This window comes from Vipera berus (assembly GCF_964194415.1).
Source record: "Vipera berus genome assembly, chromosome: 3".
Classification (NCBI taxonomy): domain Eukaryota; kingdom Metazoa; phylum Chordata; class Lepidosauria; order Squamata; family Viperidae; genus Vipera; species Vipera berus.
The window spans coordinates 30,996,106-31,019,868 of NC_138204.1; the positions used below are offsets into that span (position 1 = coordinate 30,996,106).

The 23,763-nt window shown below is 36.7% G+C and overlaps 2 protein-coding genes across 2 annotated transcripts in view; one reads left to right on the forward strand and one right to left on the reverse strand.

Annotated features, from left to right (window-relative positions):
• Positions 1 to 21,129, forward strand: part of PIGU (phosphatidylinositol glycan anchor biosynthesis class U) — a 32,686-nt gene extending 11,557 nt beyond the window's left edge. The window contains exons 9-17 of the mRNA XM_081324299.1: positions 1,165 to 1,308; positions 2,246 to 2,370; positions 3,323 to 3,465; positions 6,225 to 6,668; positions 6,812 to 6,996; positions 8,442 to 9,339; positions 9,467 to 9,507; positions 10,551 to 10,617; positions 20,711 to 21,129. Coding sequence (XP_081180425.1) covers positions 1,165 to 1,308; positions 2,246 to 2,370; positions 3,323 to 3,465; positions 6,225 to 6,338 — 526 coding nt within the window. The 3' untranslated portion in view covers positions 6,339 to 6,668; positions 6,812 to 6,996; positions 8,442 to 9,339; ... (1 more) ...; positions 10,551 to 10,617; positions 20,711 to 21,129. The remainder of the gene's footprint in view (positions 1 to 1,164; positions 1,309 to 2,245; positions 2,371 to 3,322; positions 3,466 to 6,224; positions 6,669 to 6,811; positions 6,997 to 8,441; positions 9,340 to 9,466; positions 9,508 to 10,550; positions 10,618 to 20,710) is intronic.
• The window catches only part of MAP1LC3A (microtubule associated protein 1 light chain 3 alpha), a 32,301-nt gene continuing 20,935 nt past the window's right edge, over positions 12,398 to 23,763 (reverse strand). The window contains exons 3-4 of the mRNA XM_081324302.1: positions 14,969 to 15,075; positions 12,398 to 13,465 (exon numbers count right to left, since the gene is read on the reverse strand). Coding sequence (XP_081180428.1) covers positions 13,303 to 13,465; positions 14,969 to 15,075 — 270 coding nt within the window. The 3' untranslated portion in view covers positions 12,398 to 13,302. The remainder of the gene's footprint in view (positions 13,466 to 14,968; positions 15,076 to 23,763) is intronic.

A 23,763-nucleotide genomic window follows, 5' to 3' on the forward strand; every position in this document is an offset into this window, starting at 1 on the left:
AAGTGTTTAATTCATTCAGTAAAATAGAAGTGTGATTAAGCTATATTGGCATTTAAGTATGGACTGCATGATTAAAAAATTCACAGCTTAAATTCTGTGGAGTGAGAAAATCTATGTTCACTAATACAACAATGCATGTAAAAAGCTGCATCTAAATGATGAAAAATATTCAGCGGCTTTTAGAAAGTAGGTTAGATCAGCACTTGCCAGGATTGTCCCAAAGGTACTTTTCAAAAGGAACCGGACTTTTGTTTTTTCTTTGAAAATGTTTCACTTCTCATCCAAGAAGCTTCTTCAGTTCTTCAGTAGTTCAAGAACTGAAGAAGCTTCTTAGATGAGAAGTGACATATTTTCAAAGAAAAAAACAAAGTCCTGTTGTCTTTTGAAAAGCACTTTTGGGACAACCATGGCCTGGATGGCTGAAAATCTCCATAGACACTTGCCAGGATTATTTTATAGGAAAGCTTATGTAATGCTGTGCTTTGGAGTACATTATCTATTTAGCCTCTTTGATTTTTTTTTGTTTTTGTTTCCAAGCACTGACTTCCCCAGAAATGGCAGTGTAAAAATGGTAGTAAAAAAAGGAATATTTTGATTTTCAAACTGCTGTTACTTGTTTTGGATGATAGTTGCTGATATTCATCTTGGAACCTGTTTCACTCCATTGAAAAAGATCAGCATGATCTTACATTATATATGAGCTACACATGAGAAATGTATGAAATGATAAAGTTCAAATATATTTATTTTTATTTTATTCATTTATTCAATTTCTTTCTCCACCCAACTCAACCAAGTGACTCTGTATTATCTGTCCAATTGTCTTTTTAGTAGAAGTACTGAAAATGGATGTTTATTTTCTGCTCTTTTATTATTAAGGGGTTTTAATATTTTTTAAAAATAAGTACCCCTCCAAAACCCAAAATAAAATTGTTAAAAGAAACGAAACTTGCTGCTGTGAAAAGGCAAGCAATAGTGGACTTAGGTTTCTTGAATAAAAAATCAAAAACATATCTCTTTGGAGTGAACAGAAACAATTCCTGTTCGTATTGTTTTCTGCAACATATTAACCCAGTCAACTTTTGGAAGTTAATTGTGAACCTTGAGTATAATTTTATAGATACAGATAATTCACTAATGATGATATTGTTCTGTCAATTTCAGCCTTTCTGTTCCAGACCTGACACCCAATGTTGGCCTTTTCTGGTACTTCTTTGCTGAAATGTTTGAACACTTCAGTCTCTTTTTTGTGTGTGTTTTTCAAATCAATGTCTTCTTCTACACTATTCCACTAGCGCTAAAATTAAAGTAAGCAGCTTCTTGACATTTATTCATTTATTTGCATAATCATAACATTAATTCAGATTAAGTGTTGGTAATATTTTATATTACTTTAGTTTGACTAAAAATTAAACTTTCAAGAATCAATTCAAAATGATTTAAGCAGTTTAGTTTTTCCTACTAAGAATTTACACTTGTATAGGCTTCTGGCATTATATAGTGATAGCTGTTTTTTCTATTACCTTTGTCTTATACACACGACAGGTAGTCCTTGACGTACGACCACAATTGAGCAGAACATTTCCATTACTAAGCTAGACAGTTGTTAAATGAATTTTGCCCCATTTTATGATCTTTTTTTGCCATAGCTATTAAGTGAATCAGTGTAGTTGTTAAGTTAGTAATAGGGTTTTTAAGTGAATCTGGATTTCTCATTGACTTTGCTTATCAGAAGGTTGCAAAAGGTGATCACATGACCCTGGGACACCTCAACCATCATAAATACATGCCAGTTGCCAAGCATCTGAATATTGATCATGTGAGCCTAGGGATGCTGCAATGGTCATAAGCATGAAAAATGGGTGAAAGAACTGGCCTTACTGTTTTATTTTACTTTTTGCTTCATGTAGCCCTGTCTTCCCCCACTTAGCACATTGCAGATCTGTTGTGAATGCAACGTCCAGAATTCTTAGACAGGAGAATTCCCAAGTAACAATTCCACAAGTCTCCAGAGTGTCACCTGGGATAAAGAATTTGTAGCTCAAATTTGCTATAGAAATAACAGAAGCTAGATATATTAGAGTTGTTTAGTAGAGTGTTACAAGTCTAAAGTACCTTTTATTTCATTATTCTGAATGTTGTGCATTAAAGCTAATTAATTGTGGTAATACTGAATATATAAATTGGAAGAACAGCAGCAACTCACTCTCCCAGTTACTTACCGTCTTTTTTGTTTCTTTTCTAGGGAACATCCCATGTTCTTCATGTTTGTTCAGTTGGCCATCATTTCCATCTTTAAGTCCTACCCAACTGTAGGTGATATTGCTCTCTACATGGCCTTCCTTCCTCTCTGGAGCCACCTATATCAGTGTAAGTTCTGTATTATTATTAATGTGGGAATTGTGCATAATGGTCCTTACCTTGACAATGAGCCAGGAAGAAATATAGAATATCTAATAGGATATCATTATTTTTCATAAGTGGGACCTATGATTTAAAAATTTCTCTATACTAAGGAGCTCCAAAATCTTCTTCCGGTGGGTGGTTTCTCCAAATATTTTGATACATTTCTGAATGAAGCAGATATAGCAATCAACTGTTAATTTCATGAAATGGTGAATCTCATTTCCAGTTGGGAAAGTTCAAAAATGTGACTAGTTGGTTCATGAAAACTGAGCAATATTCTCTACTTATTTTTTTCTTCTAATGTATTTATCTGAAACCCCTTGGTCACATAAGATTTTTCAGAGAATAGTGTGTGGCTTTATCGGTTCAGTGTATTGTTGAATCATCTTGGGAGTCTTGTTATAAAATATAAAACTAAAAATAAATCAGTGAATTAAAGTACTTTATTGATGTTAAATATATATTTTTAATTATAAGGCATCAACTTAAGTAATGCATCTTAAAAGGGTGGTGGGAAACAGTGTTGTATAAAATATTAGCTTTTAGAACATTTAGAATTTTATTTTAGAACAGGAAGAATTCAGTCCAGAATTAGCTTTCCACCCAGGATCCCCCCCCCCCCTTATTGTATTTTGATATCCTTGTATTTTGTAGTTTGCACCTGCTTCAATTCAGGAAGTGGAATCTGGGCCTGTGTAGTTGGGAAGTCTGCACAAATAAACCTGTCAAAGTTTTCCTCCCCCGCAGGAACTATGGTTAATTACCCATTCTAAGAAAGGGACCTCTGTAGCAGCTGTCTCTGGATCCACCCTCTAAATTAGTACGTGCCACCCATTGTAACTAAGATAGGACAAGCCAACAATGCCTCAGTGTATCAATTAACCAGCTTTAATGATGTCTCTGCTTTTTGTTGCAGTTTTGCGGAATGTCTTCATACTTTCCTGTGTACTTATTGTCTGTTCCCTGCTGTTCCCGGTTTTATGGCATCTCTGGATTTATGCAGGAAGTGCAAACTCCAATTTTTATTATGCAATCACATTGACATTCAATGTAGGCCAGGTTAGTGAAACAAAATATTGTGTTTGGTTAAGTATAAACATTTGTTTTATATCAGTATTAAGGTACTAGACATTCTAGACATATTTGAAAGTACTATGGTACTAAACATCAAAACATATATTTTTGGACTCTCGGCTTTTTTTTATATCCAAAAGAAAAACATCTTTCCATAGTGGAGATAAATAGGAATTCAGTAGATAAGGGCTTCATGTAGATCCCAAATTTAATAAGTTTTTATGTCTGTGTAACAGTTTTTCTATCTAGGGCAAGTTTCTTTAGTACAATTTATCTAGTTAATATCCATCTTTCAAATGTGCCATCACAACATTTGTCAGGGTTGTTGAATTGGACTTTTTGGTTCTGCTTTGTTTCCAAATTATGGGCATCAGCAGTGATGACCAAGGGTCTGTGTCCAAGTGGTGATGTATATGATTACACATAGGCGACGAATTACAGATTTAACAGTTGTCTTGACTGAAATATATAATCACAGTATTTGCATGATTTTGTCATCATATATATGGTGTAATTTTGGCAACCTACCATTTTCTGAAAGATTTGCTGCTTAAAATCCAAATACGTTTTATTAGAGTTGTGGGGAAAATGGGAAAACAAAACACAGTATTCTCTTATATGAACATTATTTTCATGAGAACTTGGTTCAGCTTGGTAGGTTGGAATGACAGCTGCTTTCTCTGCCATAGCTGGAATTTCCTGCCTGCCTTGCCAATTTCCTAGATTCATCTGCTTTTAGTTGATTAGTAATCATCATTGTGCAGCTAGTCCTCTTTATAGTGCTCTCCTATTCTTTAATGGTTGATCATCAGAAAAGGAAGTGGTACTCCTGCAAGTTATGTACTACTAAATCTGAGTGTGATGAAGTGTGTTGCTATACAAAATCTATTTTCTGCTATAGCTGAAAATTACAGATGTGGCTATATTGGATTGGACCTAAGTTATGCAATTTTTAAGTGCATAATACTGTTGACTGTGATGCAACTATCTTGTTTTGTTCCTCTTATGCTGAATATTTCAAAGCATTAATCTATAGTTTTAGTAGAAATGTTAGCTCAGAGATTAGATCAGCTGTTCGTAACTACTCCATCTATTCACTTTAAGGATCTATAGTATTTTTTCCTCCTACTTTATCTTCATATATTGTTTTAGTTCTATAAATCCAGAATTTGAACTTTTATTTTTTTGTTGATCTATTAATCTAAAAACAATTTCTTACAATATTGACTGGTAGATTTCAACATGTGTCATAATGGAAGCATTGCTATAAGGCTTAGGTTGTCATTGGCAGTAAGTTTTGTTGGACTTGCAAAGGGGAAAAAAAAACCTGACATCTTACAAAAATAGTCCATTGCAATGGTTCTTAAACTTTTCATTAGGCAAACCACTATATTGTCATCAGTTTTTGTCTGAACCACTATATTAACCAGGGTGGCCCCCACAGGTATTACATCGCATGTTTTAGCTGTCTTCTATTAATAAAATTAATTTAAAATTATAAATTGAAAATGTCCCAAATCATGGGAATATCAACATTTTTGAAATCGAGTGACAATACCAAACTATCACCTGAATTTAATCTAGAATATTAAAATCTCAGAACATTTGACAATATGGCAAGATTCTGGCCATTTTTAAAAATAAGTATTTTATTTTGGCATCTATACTATAGACCAATATGGTTCATCTTTGGTCCATGTGTTACTCTGTAATATGCAAACTAACATGATTGAGCTATACAAAGTCATATTCTATGAAGAACTGGACAGGATTTTCTATACACAAATTTAAGATACTCATTTTGTTTGCACAAGGGAATAAAGAAGATAGGAGTCATAGTTAACCATGTATTCTTGTAATTTTTAAATCCAAAACAGTAATTCATAGCTTCCCCATGGATGATTATTCATAAATCAACTTTAAACCAAGGCATTATATTCTGAATAGTTTAGAAGTTGTGTATTATGGGGTTTTTTTAAAAAAAAAATTAGATCCAGTGCTTTATCGGGATCTTTAAAACCAGCGATCCAATGCACTTTCAGATTTCCTAGTCAAACATAAGGGAGTCAGTATTCTTTTTGGAATACTGATTATATTAGAACCACTGAAACAGGTGCTGTTCTTTTGGCAAAAGATAATATTGCTCTTCAGTGTGCAAAGAAATACAGGATTCAAGACACTCATATTTATTTTCCTTTATATCCTTTGCCAGTGGCAGATAGCTATGAATGGCTGTGTTTTCCCCATAATCATTCTTTCTCTCTGGAAGGAGAAAACTGCTGATGCTAAAGGAATTCCAACAGGGAGAATTTTAATGAGAACAAATTTGGTGCCAGTTCTGTCTGTAATATAGATCGGCGTTTCTTAATGTTATTAATCTTTAATTGCATTAAAATGTGTAGACTTTAACTCCCAGAATTCCCCAGCTGGCTGGAGATTTCTGACAGTTGAAATCCGCACATCTTTGGTTGTCAGGTTTGAGAAACACTGATATACATTGTGCTGCAGATTTGAGTATGATTTGAACTTGAGAATTTGGGATTTCCTGATTGTAATATTATTATTATAATCCAGTCAACTGGCTATAGATAAAGTAAATCCATATCTCCATAAATCAGTCTGATGTTGTTTATGCTGCTAAGTGCATATAGGGATATGTTTTAATGTTTACAATATCTCTTGAGTGGAACCATTTTGTTTTAAAGGAAGTTATGTCAACTTTTTTCTCTCTCTTTCTTTTGCAGATTTTTCTCATCTCAGATTATTTTTATGCCTTCCTGCAGAGGGAATACTATCTCATTCACGGAATACATTTAATAAGAAAAGATAGGACAGATCCTATGTTGGTTCTTAAATAATCCTGGCATTTGATGTGACTTGAGGAATAGACATTTATGAAAAAAAAGATGATATTAAAGTGGGTGGGGACCTGATTTTTGGGAAGAAACTGTTTTGCATATGGAGAATGGGTTGCGATATGGGAATACGCTAATCCTGATGCAGAGTTGGTACTAAGAACTTGTGAACGAGGTGGAAGAGACTGCATTTATATCCTGTATCCCTATTTAAAGCTGTTTCCTCCAGCCATAGCATTGCTGTGAATCCTGTTCAACAATCCTTGAGATTCTTCGGGTAAACTGCATTGGGGCTTACAACCAAAATGAGCTTTTGTACCTAGAAGCAAGGCGGTAGGTGTTGATGATAATGATGATTTCTGGGAACACTTTTGAGAAGTTTTTTTTTTTCAGGAAACAAATAATATACATTATTTTGGTTCTTACTGCTGTGTTTCCTTTGCTGTAATTGTTCATTTACCTGCCTAAATTTACAGACGACTTTGGAGAAAGGGCAGCTATATGAAACTTCTTGTCCTAATACTAGAAGCTAGGAGGCCTGATGACGGCATGGTGCTCTAGACAGAAGGTGGATTCTGAACCAGCCCGGCAGACATGGAGAACTAAATCCCAGATTTTAAAAGACAAATGGTCAGGATTAAGATTAGAGTTAGGTCATGAGGTGGGTAGAATTTACTCACTTTTCTTTAAGGGAAAATAGTGTTTCTCTGCTGTGTTATTTGGATATTAGTTTTAAGGAAGAGAGATTAACAGCATGATACAGGAAACTTTCCCTCCCCCCTCCCCCATGGTATGCACACGGATCTACATGGTCGTGGGTGAGCTGTGTAATCCATTTTTTAAAAGATGCATAAATTATTTCCTCTACCTTGATTCAATTTTGAGAGCATAATAGATATTTTTATTTTTCAAATTTTGTGCAAAGAAATCAGAAAGCACAAGCCTTTTAACTTCTCTCCAAAATAAAGCAATGTTTTCCCATATGATGCTAAGTCTTTACAATACTCAGACCATTATATATTCCATCCAAAGTGTTAGTTATTGACAGGACAAGCAATCAGATGTGAGGGTGCTAGAAAAGAGGTTGTGCAAAAAGGGCGGTCCCTTCTTATCTACCTTCACTGTTGTCCGGGCAGATTTCTTCTCTTAAGATGTATGTATGTAAGAATGTATGTATGTATGTATGTATGTACGTATGTACGTATACTTGCTGCTATTTTAAACTTTTCCAACTTAATATAGCTGCACACGGTATCTTTCTCTATTATTTTACTCACAGTATGTGAGTAAAATAGGAAAGCTAAGCAGAATTTAACCAAGCTCCCAGTTCCCAGAAAAGGGACACTCCACTTTTTTTACCTGTGAGCAGAAATGATAAGATTGGGAGGCACTGAATTTAGTATTAAATATGCCATCTGTTGCTTTTTCCAAAGCCACTCTGCAGGTCACACATACTCTCTTAAATGTATTTCTTAATGAGTGCTCTTTCAAAAGGAATTAAAAATAAAGAAATATCTTGCCTTACTAAACTGCAGAGTGTATTATATGAAGAACGCTGCAGCTGTGTGTAGAAAGGACTCTACATTGTATTGTATTACCAAAAAAAAAAATGTATTGTCCAATCCCAAGGTTGTGAACAGTGTGCATGACTATAAAACAGAGACATGCCAGCTGCCAAAATTAATTGATACAATCAGTACATTTAAAACCCAGTTATAACAATAAATTAATTATCTGTACATTTATATATTGGAACAGTTTATATACCAGCATTAGAAAGCCTGAAGTTCATCATCAAATCAAAATTGTTTCTTATTTCATGCAAATTGATAATCTTCTTGAGAGATGTAATATGATATAAATTCCAATGAATCTGGATACAATAATTTAGTAATAAGAAATGAAATTGATACATTGCTAGAGAGGTTGTTTTGTCTTTCATGGAGGGGCCTTCTTTGGCAGCTTATGACAAATCCAAGGCTGTTGCAAGGTGACATGTTGATAAGAAGAAAACCTTTTTAATATGTGACTTTATATAGGTATAAGAAAGACAAGAGCTGCTGTGTTTCCAACTGACAAAATCTCTGTTTGTCTAACTTATTCTAGAATTCTGCTGTTTTCATACCTTCTCCAGGATTTGAGAACCAAGAACAATTCACTTTTCTACTTTCAAACCAATATGGAAATCATATCAGTGGACTGTATTATATACATGAAACTCGTATTGGTATCTATTTTAGGCCAATTTCAGATTTGTAAAATAGTATGAAAGCTTTTGAGTTTTTAATTAAACAATTAAAATGGCCAGGAACAAATTAGCATTGCACACTTATTTTATAAAACTGTGTTAGTCTAATAAACAATGGTCTGAATATTGATTTTTTGTAGTTCAGCTAGTTTTTCTCATGGCCTTTCAGGAGTCCACTTTTTTAAACAGTGAACATTAATGATAAGGTGATGGCAGGAATAGGAGAATAATTATACTGGTATATATGCAGGATATTTTGCTGCCCTAGGTCTATAGCTCGGCACATTTCATAAGGATTTTTAAAAGGCATCCTCTTTGGGGGGGTTTCTTCTTTGAGTTTTCCATTTATGATTTTCAGCCCCAGATATTATTTTTCTGAGATATTTTCACCCTGTTTACACTGTGAAATTATATTTAACCCTCAAATGGACATGCTGCCTCATGGAGAATGTCATTACTGCTGTTGTGTTTTTTGGAAGTCTTTTTGATTTTTGCATACCTTAAATTTTGGTGTGCCTAGACTAGTGCCTGTTCAGCCTTAGTCTAGAATCAGCTCTGTATATACATTGCTGTCAAAAATTTAAAAGTGTCAGTTGCATACTAAATATTACATAATTACAGTGTCTGCTTATTTATTCTTATTCTTGTGCATTATGAATGTGACATTCCTGAAAAGTCAAATCTCACAAAGCAAACTTGCCATAAAGGGACAGATATAGACCAACTAAAGATACAGTGGGACTTTTTCAACAAAAGGTATGGGATTAGGGAAGATTTTAGGGAGATATTGACGAAAGGGGGGGAGGCTTGGGACTGAGAACAGTCATTTGAAGCCATCAGGAGTTGTGCTTGACCTGAAAGAGACTTGACTTTTCCTTTTTAGGTTAACGGAGCAGAGGAATATTACCAGGGAAAAATGAAGCAGTTGAGTCAGGTTTGCATATATAGCTGTGGAAAAGAAAAACAAAACTGTGGGTTAAACAGAAGAAATAAATGGTAAAGCAATGTCAATCTTTGATGGTTGAATGGCGAACCTGATCTTTTGTTGTATGAAAGAAACTTCCAGATTTCTAGAACATGTGAATTTGTTTAACTAAAAAAATAGGTTTCACTGAAGCATGGTTCCTTGGAATTAGAAAACACTTTTTAAAGTGGCATGCAGGAAGAAATTTCCTCCTTTGATATTGAGGGATATAGGAGGAAGGAGATAATGGCTAGCTATTAGAGCAAAGCATCTGAGAAGCCCAGGTATCAGTAGAGTCTAATTTGAAATGTTTCTCTACTTGCTGGGAACACAAGATCTCAGATACTTGGGGTATGCACCTTCAAAAAACATTACAGTTTTCTGTTTTCATTACATACATTTACTGAACTAACCAATAAAAGATTAGTAGTAGTGACGAGCTGTATTGGAATGAATAGAAGAACCTATGACAAGATTGAGAGGAAATGGCAGCCAGCAGAAGTAATGTCTAAGGAGCCTGGTCATAAAGCAATCCTATGGTTTTCTGGACCATGAGCACATATCTCTTGACAGGGGAGGTTGTCATTTGGCCTTCCAGATATTTTTAATTACAATGCAGCAGCACCAGTCAACATAGTTAATAGTGAAGATGGAAAATGTGATGCCCTGAGATATTTGTAAAAATAATAAGACAGGATCCAAATAAATAATAATTTGGAGGGTAACATGTTTTTCATACTGGAACTACATAGTGGCCATTAAATTAGATGGAGTTAAAAAGAAATTAGACAGATTCATGGGAACATAGGTCTTTCAGCAGTAATTTACCATGATAGGTTCAGAGAATCTGTACAACCATGGGCAGTAACCTTCCGAATGCGTTACAGAGGTTAATCAGTGTGTTGTGCATTCCCTTGAGACCAGATCACATTACTTAGGATTAAAGTCTGAAGTATTTTCTGGTGTAATATAGAATTCTTTTCTTGGTTTCTTCCTGATGCAGAGACTATCTGGGCTGGGCTATGCGGAGCTTAATGAGCCCATTCTCACTATCTCCAAAACTCCATAAGGTCTATAATTTTTGTAACAGTTGAAATGACTTGAGTATATTATTGCTGAGAAATCATGTCTTTTTATGAGATTCCTGCAAGCAAGCATTTGATATGAACTAAACTTAAAGCTTTAGTATTATCAAATGCATTTTGCTTTGCAAAGTAGTTGCCTTTTCTGAAGTTTCTGTGTCATAGAAAGCAATATGCTGGTGAGATTCTTTTGAACAACAAAATACAACTCATTCTGTGGAATAGGTTTTCCACTCAATGGCATTTTCTCTAGTTTGTATTCTCTTTGTGAACTGGAAAAGAAATGCTGATTTTATATGTTATGAGCATCAATCAATCAATCCCATTTTGAGTAGTCAATGCCTTAGATAAATTAGATTGTTTATGAAGGAGATGAATTGAATGAGAAGGGGAAAATATGCAGAGAACTGCATATTTTGGTATATTTATTGAACAAAGAACACCAAATATGGATTGCATACCTATGTAGTGGTTGGTTGCATATTCCTAAATGTTTACTGAACACTTATAAAATCTGTACAACTAAATGTAATCATTTTTGTCTAGCTGTGTCCTAATACTTGCCCATCCCCACATTGTAAATACTTATCTGGGTTGGCATGCAGAAGCCCTATAACCTTAGTATTCTGACACTGTATAGTTGCTGTGGCATTACTAATTTTTGATGTGGCTGAAAGACATCCAGAGGCTCCATTTGCAGGCTGCCTTGCATATAAGTTGATTGCTGGCCAGGCAAGATTGGGAAAATGAAAATAGAAAGGCGCCACTTCACTCACAAAGAAACAGAATTATTGAGCAGCATTTTGTCTCGACTGTAGAGAGTGGAACTCACATGCAGGGCAGTGTCTGGCACATAGCCCTGCTGTCTAGTATCAGATTTAAAGATACGCTGCAGCTCAACTTCTACCTGATGCTCTTCCAATATGTTGTAAAGTTACCATCTTACAAAGGGCACCAGATGGAGCACACTACATTGACTCAAAGTCAAATCATTGAAAGTCTACCAGTCAGTCACCAATTGGGTGACCTTCACCTCAGTAACCGAATCATCCCCACCTAACTTTCTGAAACAGGTGTTTTTTTTGGGGGGGGGGAGAAGTGTCCTGGAAGTGCAGGTAGTTCTTCACTTATGATGGCAGTTGGAACTGGAATTTCTATTGATAAACAGTATGGTCATAAAGCGTGACTACACTGCTTAGCGATGTCAATCCCTGCTGCAGTAGGATAACATCAGTAAATTAAGGATAGTCTATCTCAGGGGTCAGCAACCTGAAACAGTGAAAGAGCCACTTGGAACCGGTTCCCTCACAAAAGGAAAAACTGGGAGCCGCAAAAAATATGTGCGCATGCATGTACATGCGCACATGCGCAGAACAGGGTTTGACTGAAGAGTGGAGCCAAGGCGAGATATGCACCTACCCTGCATATTTGAATTGATTGGTTGAACTTTTTTAGTCCCACTTTTTTCCCCCCGACTGCACATGGCAGAGGACCGGGAGCCGCAGGAGATGGCTGAAAGAACCGCATGCGGCTCCGGAGCCGCAGGTTGCAGACCTGTGGTCTATCTGCATCATAGCAGTAAAATCAAAGTGATAAGAAAACCTGATATACAGACCACACTTTTTTTTCAGGACCAGTCCCTTAACCTCAGAGATATGCTAATGTGATGATGAGTTCAGGACAGGGAAACTAGTTTCCATCAGAAGAGAATTTTAATTTATTTATATAGATAATTATATAGATTTGACTGGGCAGATTGTTTTCCTCTGTCATATACACTTTTTGGTATCATATTTTTATAAAATAACCAGGTAAAGTAGCAATATAAATCAGTACATTCCTTGAGACAAATGGCCTGTTTGCCACAATGGGATCAAAAATAGATTTTAAAAAAAATCCATGCATGCATTAAGAGCAAAAAAGGAAAAAAGACTGGCTTTTGAAAAATAAACTTTTTAAAAGGCAAATAGAAACATTGTCAGAAACAGCGCAGAACACGACACCTTTGTGAAAATTAAGCTACTTTCATCCTTGCTTTTACAACAATTTAAAGTGCAAAAAGGCATGGTTTTTTTTAAAAAAAGGCTATATCATACAAGCAAATTCTAATCCCCCTCGTGCTTAAAGGTAATAAACTTAGAAGATATAGTTTGGGGAAAATACTGGAAAAGATGCCTACATCTATTGTGTAGCACCAAGAATCAATAACGGAAAAACTCCAATAAAACCCCAATAAAAGTTATAGTAATTTATTTTTGTTTTATGATTTTCTGCCCTTTAATAGCAAACAAATACATTCCTTGCTTTAGTAAGTGAGGAAAACAGTTTATTTGCCAGACTGCCAGGGGCTCCATCAATTTGGCATTGGAGTAAGTAGACATAATATGAAAGAGAGTGCATACATCTGCAAACACACCCGCGTGAACAAGATGGGAGACAACGTATAGAAATCGTAAAAGATAGAGGCAATGCAAACAGAGATTTATGGGTCTCTCACGCATCTACACACTGAATTATCTTGGTCTGATGTGCTATGAAATTGGAGGAACAGTCGCTTCCAGGTTGCTCCTGGACCAAAAGCTTCTCTCTGCATAGGGTTTGCCAAGGTGGGGAGCAGTGGGGAGGCAGAGATGTTGCTGCGACAGTTTGGAATTAGTCCTCTGGTGGTGACACTCAATACCCAAAGGTTTCCTGTGAGGCATAGACCATGTAGAGGAAGCCATCTTCATCCTTCTCTTGCTCATAGATCTCAGAGATTGGGGTAGAAACGCTCACCATGCTGTGCTGGTTCACCAATAGGAAGAAAGCCTGGGTAGGATTCAGCTGTAGCCGGCGCCTGAGGCAGTGCAGAAGATAATTATTGAGCCTGAGTCAAAATAGGAGCATAATAAAGCATGCACAGCTAATTCTAGTTAAATAAATGAACAAGATACAGGGCACCAATACCAAAAATGTCTAAAACCTAATAGGAGTTTCAGTACTATTTTATTACATATTCTATCATCCTTTTAATTAATATGCCCTGCAGTTTTCTTTTTCTAATTTGCTTCAAAAAAAAATTCCATAATGTAGGCTACACAGCAGGCCAGTATTAATGGTAACAAGAGCATCTTAAGGTGTTTAAATGGGAATTGCAGTCCAACACATCCTGAAGACAGAATGCTTATTTGCAATTGATTTCCAAATCATGCTACCTTCAGAATGTATCGGACTGCCATTCCCAGAGATTTGGCGGGGGGAGTGGCATTGGTGAGGTTGGACACTGACAGTTTCAAGCACTCAAATTTCTATCACACATAATGATGGAAGCCTTGCAAAATATCAGCTGCCTTGCTTTACTCGTAATGTGTGTCTGCTGCACACATTAATCATCTTGGATGGCCTCCAAAGTGTCTTTCTGTGTGGTTTGCACAGTTGCATCGAGAGCTAAGCCAAATAATGACTGTGGAGCTATGAACTCTTAATTCTCAAGAAAGTGCAGTTTTAGGGAAGAGGCGGAAATTTAGTACTCTTCTGATTTGATAACTGCATCTTGGTAACTGTAGGCCAGTGAATTAGTCAAAATACAGCTAAGAGCTAGTGCCAATCTGCATCCTCAATACAAGATTATCTAATCTTCAAGTCTATTACCCATCTTCATGGAAGGCAGAACTGCCATTATAATCCCTGTAATATTTCTTGGGGACCAACTGGAGTTGGCTTGGGTGGGTGATACCTTCCAAACAACTACCCATATACCTATGCAGCAGCAGGCAAAGGATTATGGAGGCTTCCCATCTGTAACTGAGAATGTATATTACTTCACTGACTTCAAATTATGGTAAACCAGCCTGTGCATTTGGGAACACTCTTAGTCATTCTAATCCTTGGTGCTCTAAACCAGCGTTTCCCAACCTTAGGAACTTGAAGATGCGTGGACTTCAACTCCCAGAATTCCCCAGCCAGCATAGCTGGCTGGGGAATTCTGGGAGTTGAAGTCCACGCATCTTCAAGTTCCTAAGGTTGGGAAACGCTGCTCTAAACTTCTGTCCCCAAACCTTTCCATGACTTGAGCAGGTTTCCTTTCTTCTGGGTGAATGACGAGATGGTTAAAAGGCAAGATGCTCTACAATGAAAGAGAAGTTGCTTTCATACCATAGACCAGGGGTCTCCAAACGTGGCAATTTTAAGACTTGGCCGGCTGAGGAATTCTGGGAGTTGAAGTCCACAAGTCTTAAAAGTTGCCAACCCTGCCATAAGCAAACAAATTGTCGGCACAATTCCACTCAATAGGAAAAATGCTCCTTGGTCGTTTGATATCCACAAGCAAATCATAGTTGCTTTGAAGTATTTCACTTACCGGATTATTTTTACCAATTCACTCATATTGACATGATCAGGAACTAGAAATTTGGTCTTATCCAGAACAGGTAGCTGCTTCTCCCCTTTGTATCTCTCAATAATGACCTAGTGAGGAAGAAATTTGGTGCTGTCAGATTCTTTCTTGCCCAGGAAAATCAAAAAGACAATCCTTTTAAGGCACTAAACATTATTGCTGAGCATTAGGATCCAGACAATTAAGACAGAGAATTGGGTCCTTTTTTACGGATTTCTTCCAAATTATGTTGTGAGATGTTGGAGTTACCACTCAAAATCTAATTAAATTTCAAATGAGAACACAAAATAAGCAAAACCCAGTGGTCTCATGATATTTGAAACATTTTGATAGTTTACATTTAAAAAAAAAATCTAAGGGTCCCAAGAGGCGCTTTGAAGGAGGTGCAGGTGCTGTATTACTGAGCTGATTAAAGCAGCAAGCTTGTAAAAGCTTTCTTTAATAATGATGTACAGTCTGTTAAAAGGAAAGCCGGGAATCACTGTTACATTAGTATAAATTAGTATAAAATAATCAATTTTCATAGTATACCAAATTTCTCGAGTGATTGAATATCATGATTGAACACGATAGAAAGATGATATACTATGAAAAGTGATTATTCAAAAAGAATGCCAAACTCAAAACCATATCATTATAATTGTCTATGGAGATTCTCAGTCATCCAGATCATGACTGTTCCAAAGGTGCTTTTTCAGGAGGCAACTGGATTTTCTTGTTTTTCTTTGAAGATGTTTTGCTTCTCATCCCAAAAGCTTCTTCAGCTCTGACTGGATGGTGGGGAATGGCAGGATTTATATTCCTTGCAGACAACTGGTCATTTGCATTTTTTTAGAGTGTGGTTGAGGTCATTTGGAGGTTTATTTGTTTATCTGTATATTATTATAATTTTGCCTTATTGTTATTACTACTTCCTTATTGTGTGATCATAAAAAGAAAAACCTCCGTGATGATCTAAATAAAACTAAACCCCAGAAATCTGTTTTCTTGGGTAGAAAAAGATATTTAAGACCCAATTAAAATTATGCAATAAGCAAGTGCATGTTCTCTTTTCTTACTTAAAAGTGTGACTTCCTGACACACCTGACAGCATATGATCATTAAACAAACTTTACCTTTGAAAATAGATGGCTGAAGAATCCCTACGTGAAAGCAGATGCTCACCCAGAGAAGTTCTGTGTAATCTTAATGGCTATTCAGAGGTCCTAATTATGTAAACTGCTTGCATTTAGGGGTTCTTTTTCAAAGAAGAATTCCAGCTACATGGTATTAGGGGGCAGAAACTGTATTCCATGACAGTAACACATGGAATATGATACAAAAATAGAAAGGACTTTCTCACTTTGGAATGACAGATACATGTTCAATAGCACTCATGGTGGAAAGCCAAGCTTAAGCCTTACTTTCCCACTGATATCCTAGTTCTTCATATTGTTTTGTTTTCCTTTCACTGTGGAAAAAACAAATATATAATGATTGTCTTTTTTTGTTTTGCTATGTCTGCTTATATTCCTTTTCTATATCTTACCAGCTAAGTTGTTTGCTAATCCTGCTGTTTTCACAACTCTTTCTGTCTATTGTTGTAATCTATATATGTTAACTCTGCTTACCTACTTATCAAAGAAACTGACTATTACCACTTGTTGAATGGAGTACTTACCTGCCAATTCTTAATCAGATCACCAAAGATCTATAATGCTTGTAGTTGCACTCTTTATTTCAAAAGAAAAAGGGAACTATGTGCTGTATGAAATATACAAACAGTTGCTTAATTCTGTGCAATATCAAAGAGGACTATCATTTGTTTTGACGTTCTCCATTATCATACAAAGGAGACACTATCACTATCACTATCCTGTATTGGGGCTGTATGGGGTGCTTTGGGTGCATAGATTACTCTTGTTTCTTTGAGTTGTTGTAAACTTAAGCTTGAGCTGTCAGTGATAGCATCTAGCCACCTCTGTGTCCTCTGTCAGCTTTTGAGCTGACCCTTATCTCCAATGACACTTGCCTTGCCATTATGTATCCAAAAGGATTAAGCTTTAGCTTCAATATTAATGCTTTCATTGAGCAATATAGTTTTACTTCATCTAATATTGAATTATTTATTTGTGCAATCTAAGGTATTTTCAATATTGCATATCAGAGGCATTAATTTTTATTTGTTCACATTTTCACAGCTATATATCAAAACTGGGGAAACAATGGCGTTGACAATATGTGCTGTTGTTAGTGTGATGTGCCATGTTAATATTTTGTCTAGATGTCACTTTCCGTCTAAGAAGCAGATCTCTCTTTGGCCCAGTGGCTATTGTACAATCACCATTGCTGTGCATTTTTTGCCAGGGGAGAAATAGGATCTGCTACTAATTCCATCTTCATTTGTCTGCACTGACCTGCCAACCTATTGACATGATAATTTTAGAGGGGATTTATTTATTTTATTTTATTTTATTTTAATTCCATTTATATCCCGCCCTTCTCCGAAGATTCAGGGCGGCTTACAAGCTTAGCAGTAGCCTTCATTCTAACTGCTTTTGGAGTGATGGCTTGGCGGTTAAAAGAGGCTGAGCTTGTCAGCTGGAAAGCTGAAAGCCCATGTTTGAGATCCAAGTGCCGTGTAATGGGGTGAACTCCTGTTACTTGCCCCAGCTCTGTCCACCTAGCAGTTCAAAAGCATTGCAAATACAAATAAATTAATAGGTAGCACTTTGGTGGGAAGGTAACAGCGTTCTGTGCCCCTTTACATATAGCCATGCTGACCACATGACCGTGGGAATTGTTTTCAGACAAGACTGGCTCCATCACCCAAGAAACAGTCAGACACAGCTGGACAGGAAACCTTTTACCTTTTTATTATCAACTTTTCTTAAATCTTCCTAATTTCTAGCTCTCAGCTGAGGTCATCAGCATATTTGAAGTTGTTGAAACTTTAGCAACTTTGACTTCAATTTTTATTTATTCTTAAATAAGATTTCTCATAATATATTCTGCATATAAATTAAAAGAATAGGGAGACAATATACAACCTTAACACCCTCCCTCATGAAGCCTGGATTTCAAAACTCTGAGCATTATTTTACTAGGATGTGAGATAGAATCAATTATTTGGTATTCAGTTTTTCATATTGGAATATATATTGATCTTTTCCACTGCCTTGGTTACTTTGGTGTAGTAGTTAAAGCATCATGTTAGAAATTGGGAGAGTGTGAGTTTTAGTCCATCCTTAGGCAAAAAACCAGCTGGTGGTCTTGGACCACTCACTCACTCTTAACCATAGTAAGGAGGCAATGGCAAACCACTTCTGAAGTCTTGCCAATAAAACTACAAGGACTAGTCCAGGCAATTGCTAAGAGTCAACACTGATTTCAAAGTATGCAGACATAGTGTGACTTGCTTAATTCTGGCTTAACATAGTGATATGTAAAACTAGCTGTGTTTTGAAGTCCATGAATGATGGCTTAGCATGTCTAAACACAATATTAGGTGTGGGTCTATTCAACAATACATAGGTGTCAAAATTGTGGGTAAGAATATCAATCTTGCTATTAAGGAAAATAAAGCTTTTGGTAGAGTGTACCGAACCATGCACTAACCAAACAGGTGGTAAGAAAGTGGGGGAACTCAGGCACAAAATAAGTTATGTAGAAAGTAAACATAGGGTCAGTCAAAAAGAATTTAAATGTCTATATACCAATGCACAGAGCATGAAGAATAAACAGGGTGAATTAGAAATTCAAGTCAATGAGGGCAGATATGATATTGTTGCCATTACGGAAACTTGGTGGGATGTAACCCACAAATGGAATATACAACTAGAGCAGGCATGTCAAACTGCCTGCGGGCCAGATGTGTCATGCCGAAACCACACCCACCCCATTGCCAGCAATGGGGGAAAAGTCCCGATACATTGTGTGACATCACATGACATTGCGAGTTTGACATGCCTGAACTACAGGGATTTAAATTATTTAAAAGAAACAGACCAAATAAAAGAGGAGGTGGAGTTGCACTATATATAAGAAATAACTACATCTCTGCAGAAATAGGGCACAACAATGATGGAAAACTGTCTTGAATGCATTTGGGTCAATATAAAAGGTGGGGGTGACATTGTCATAGGTATATACTATAGCCACCCAACCAAACAGAGGAAATAAATGAACTTTTTGCTAGTCAGTTAACTAAAGTATGTAGAAAGCACATCACAATAGTAATGGGGAACTTTACTCTGACATCAACTGAGAAACAAACTGCACCAAGTGGAAGATCAAACATGTTCCGGACAAACCTAGCAGACAACTTTCTCTCCCAAAAAGTAGAGAAGGGAACTAGGGGATCAGCCATATTGGACTTAATTCTCACTAACAGAGATGAAATGATAGAAGGTGTTGAAGCTACAGGAACCTTGGAGGGGACTGATCATGCAATATTGGAATTCAATATTATGTAAGCACAAGCAATAGAACAAAGTTAAAGTAGAGTCTTAGACTTCGAGAGAACTAATTTCAATAAACTTAAAGAGAGCTTGGGAAGAATTCCATGGATGAGACTCCTCAAGGGGAAAACAACCCAAGAGGTTTGGGAAACTGAAAAGTGAGATTATAAATGTCCAGTCTAGCACAATACCAATGAAGAAGAAGAATAACAGCTCTCAAAAGAAACCAGCATGGTTGCATAAAGAACTCTCTGATAAATGGAAAGATAAAAAGGATAAGTATAGAAAGTGGAAAGAGGGGCAGATATTTAAGGTAGAATATCAGCACATAGCCCGAGCCTGCACAGATAAAGTGAGGAAAGCTAAAGCTCATAATGAACTAAGGCTTGTGACAAAAGTCACAAACAACAAAAAAAAGCTGCTTTCAACATGTAAAAACCCAAAAAAGTGAAGGAAATGATTGGTCCATTAATAGGAGAAAGTGGCAAGAAGGTGACAAGCAACAGGGAGAAAACAGAACTGCTTAACTCATTCTTTGCATCCATCTTTACACAAAAGGAATAAACATTACAACCTATCAAAAACTGTACTGTAAAAAAGAGATTAGGAATACAAGTTAAAATAGGCAAGAAAATGATAAGTGAGCACCTGTCCATCTTAGATGAGTTCAAATCATGAGAACCAGATGGCTTACACCCCAAGGTTCCGAAGGAACTGGCAGACATGATCTCAGAACCTCTGAACTATATCTTTCAAAGATCCTGGAGCATTGGGGAACTACCGGAGGACTGGAAAACAGCTGATGTAGTTCCCATCTACAGTTGCAAGAAAAAGTATGTGAACCCTTTGGGATTATGTGGAGTTTTGCCTGAATTTGCCATAAAATGCGCTCTAAACGTCATGTAAGTCACAACAATAGAAAAACACAGGCTGCTTAAAATAATACTACACAAACATTAGCTGTTGTCATGTTTTAATTGAACATAAGATGGAAACATTTGAAGTCCACGTTTGAAGTTTGCAAAAGAGCACCTGGATGTTCCACAGCACTACTGGCAAAATATACTGTGGACAGATGAAACCAAAATTGAGTTGTTTGGGAAAAACGCACAACACTATGTGTGGAGAAAAAAAGGCACAGCACACCAACATCAAAACCTCAACCCCACTGTAAAACATGCCGGAGGGAGCATCATGGTTTGGGGCTGCTTTGCTGCCTCAGGGCCTGGACGGATTGTTGTCATTGATGGGAAAATGAATTCCAGAGTTTATCAGGACATTTTGCAGGAAAACGTACGACCATCTGTCCGCCAACTGAAGCTCCGCAGAGGATGGGTGATGCAACAGGACAATGACCCAAAGCATACAAGTAATTCAACAAAACAATGGCTTCAACAGAACAGAATACGCCTTCTGGAGTGGCCCAGTCAGAATCCTGACCTCAACCCGATTGAAATGCTGTGGCATGACCTTAAGAGAGCGATTCACACCAGACATCCCAAGAATATTGCTACACTGAAACAGTTTTGTGCAGAGGAGTGGTCCAAAATTACTCCAGATCGTTGTGCAGGTCTGATCTGCAACTACAGGAAACGTTTGGTTGAGGTTATTGCTACCAAAGGAGGGTCAACCAGTTATTAAGTCCAAAGGTTCACATACTTTTTCCACCCTGCACTGTGAATGTTTCCATCTTATGTTCAGTTAAAACATGACAACAGCTAATGTTTGTGTAGTATTATTTTAAGCAGACTGTGTTTTTCTATTGTGACTTACGTGACGTTCAGAGCACATTTTATGGCCAATTCATGCAAAACTCCACATAATCCCAAAGGGTTCACATACTTTTTCTTGCAACTGTATCTTACTTGATAAGATAGAAAAATGTGGGTTAGACAGTATCACCACCAGATGGATTCATAACTGCTGACCAACCAGACTCAATGTGTAGTCCTCAACAGAACTGCATCTACATGAAGGGAAGTATGCAATGGGGAACCCCAAGGCTGTTTTAGGCCCAGTACTCTTCATCATCTTCATCAGTGATTTGGATGAGGGGATAGATCAGGAATTCATCAAATTTGGAGACGACACTAAGCTGGCAGGAATAGCCAACACTCCAGAAGTTAGACTTAAGATACAGAAGGATCTTGACAGACTTGAACATTGGGCGCTAACAAAATGAAATTCAATGATGAAAAAGGTAAGGTTCTACATTTAGGGAAGAAAAACCAGATGCACAGGTATAGTATAGGTGGTACCTTGCTCAATAGTAATAACTGTGAGAGAGATCTCGGAATCCTAGTGGACAGTCACTTAAATATGAGCCAGCAGTGTGCTGAAGCTGCCAAAAAAGCCAAGACAGTGCTAGGCTGCATTAACAGAGGGAGCTAGAACAATTAATCAGTGGAACAACTTATCTCCAGAAGTTTTGAATGCTCCAACACTGCAAGTTTTTAAGAAGAGATTGGACAACCATTTGTCTGAAATGGTATAGGGTTTCCTGCCTGAGCAGGGGGTTGGACTAGAAGACCTCCAAGGTCCCTTCCAACTTTATTATTATTATTATTATTATTATTATTATTATTATTATTAGTAGTAGTAGTAGTAGTAGTAGTAGTAGTAGTAGTAGTAGTAGTAGTAACAGCAGCAGCAGCATATTGCTGCATGATGTTGCTCTTTTCTCAAAAGAAACCACAGAATATGTACTCTGAACTAGAACCAAAGTATGAGAGTGTGAGACACAATCCTTTGCCCCCTATGGTCCAAAACAGAAAAAAATACATAGCAACAATTCATAGGGCCAAAAAAAGGATCCACTGAGTTTTATGCACATGTGGCTTGTAGCCAGAAAGCAGCTACAGCTTTTTAACCAACTTGACTCAACAGGGTTAACCTTCAGTCCTCTGTGTTTATATTTTGATGTTTGTGAATTGTCCACCTTAGAAATGTGCAAAACTGAATAAGAACAGTTATTTTCATTCCTTTTTTATACTTAAAGTAGATATATTTCTTTCAAGCAATTAAAAAACTAAAAACTATGTGAATGACTTTAAAGGCCTGCAAAAGACATACTTTGAATTTATGATGATTTAAAATATCTTTCTCTCCAATGCCCCATTGCTCAGTTTAGGCAGCATAAGATGTCTGTAATTCTTCTAAAATCAACCATCCACCAACATATATTTAGGTCATGAGACACTGCAGGAACAAAGCAATTGGCAAGTGGAGAAACTAAAATTAATATAGAGAAGGAGAAAATAGTTTTGGAGAGAGAAATGATAGTGCTGAATCACTTCAGGCATTAAAGAAGATTATTTTAAAGTACAGCAGAAGCTTTGGTGTCACCTCCTCTGGAACTGTGAATTTGAGATCAAGTTTAGCATCCAGAAAATCTTAAAAATGAATTCCCAGTCTTTAGTCTATTTGCTCGCAAGAAAGCTGGACTAGAATTATACCAACAGTTCACCTTTCCCTGCTCCAGGATGGAAGTTTGTTTACTTTATTTACTATTACTTCTACCACTACTAATAAAAATGGCACAATTTGACTAATATTTTAAACAGAAGCAGGAAAAACTTTCACCTATTTTTCCCCCAAGTTTTTTTACATCTGATTCACATGTAAATTGGCAGGTTTCTTGGATTCAGTATCAGATATACAGTATGACATTTGACACCTGGACAGAACTTAAGACAGCAAACATGTGATAGATCAGCTGCTGAAAAGAATCTCATCCTGAATTCTCTCATAAATGTTTTAACTCCAGTGTATCTGCTCTTGAATCAGGATCTAAAATCCTACAAATATTACTAGAGGCCCTTAACCTATTTTGTTTTCCAGAAATTTTCATTGCTTTTTTGCATGGAAGTCAGCTTCTTAGTATCAGATGATTGTATCATTGTGCAAGTCATTTCCCCCTCCTTGCCCTCTTGCTTGTCTCTCCCCCACCATTGCCTATGCTGTATTCTTCATCTAAACTGGAAGAAAAGAAATTGGATAAAGCTGGCTCTATCAGCTGGTTGTAAAGTAGTGAAGTAGATGCTCCAGAGATGCATTCAGACAAAGCAATTCAAGTTTTAACAAAGGTATAAATGTAGCTTTTCCTATTCATCTTGCATGGAGAGACTGATAGGAATGCTAAGGGTTACAGTGAGAGAGACATGTTTGAAAAGCCTATGATTCCTTAATGTGTTTGAAATCACTTAAAGAGGTAAAACTTTAAAACTATTTCAAAACAGTTAAACTGCATGCTAAATCAGTAAACTCTAATGCCTGATATGTGGACCATTATCTGTAATTCAGCCCAAACATAAATCATGT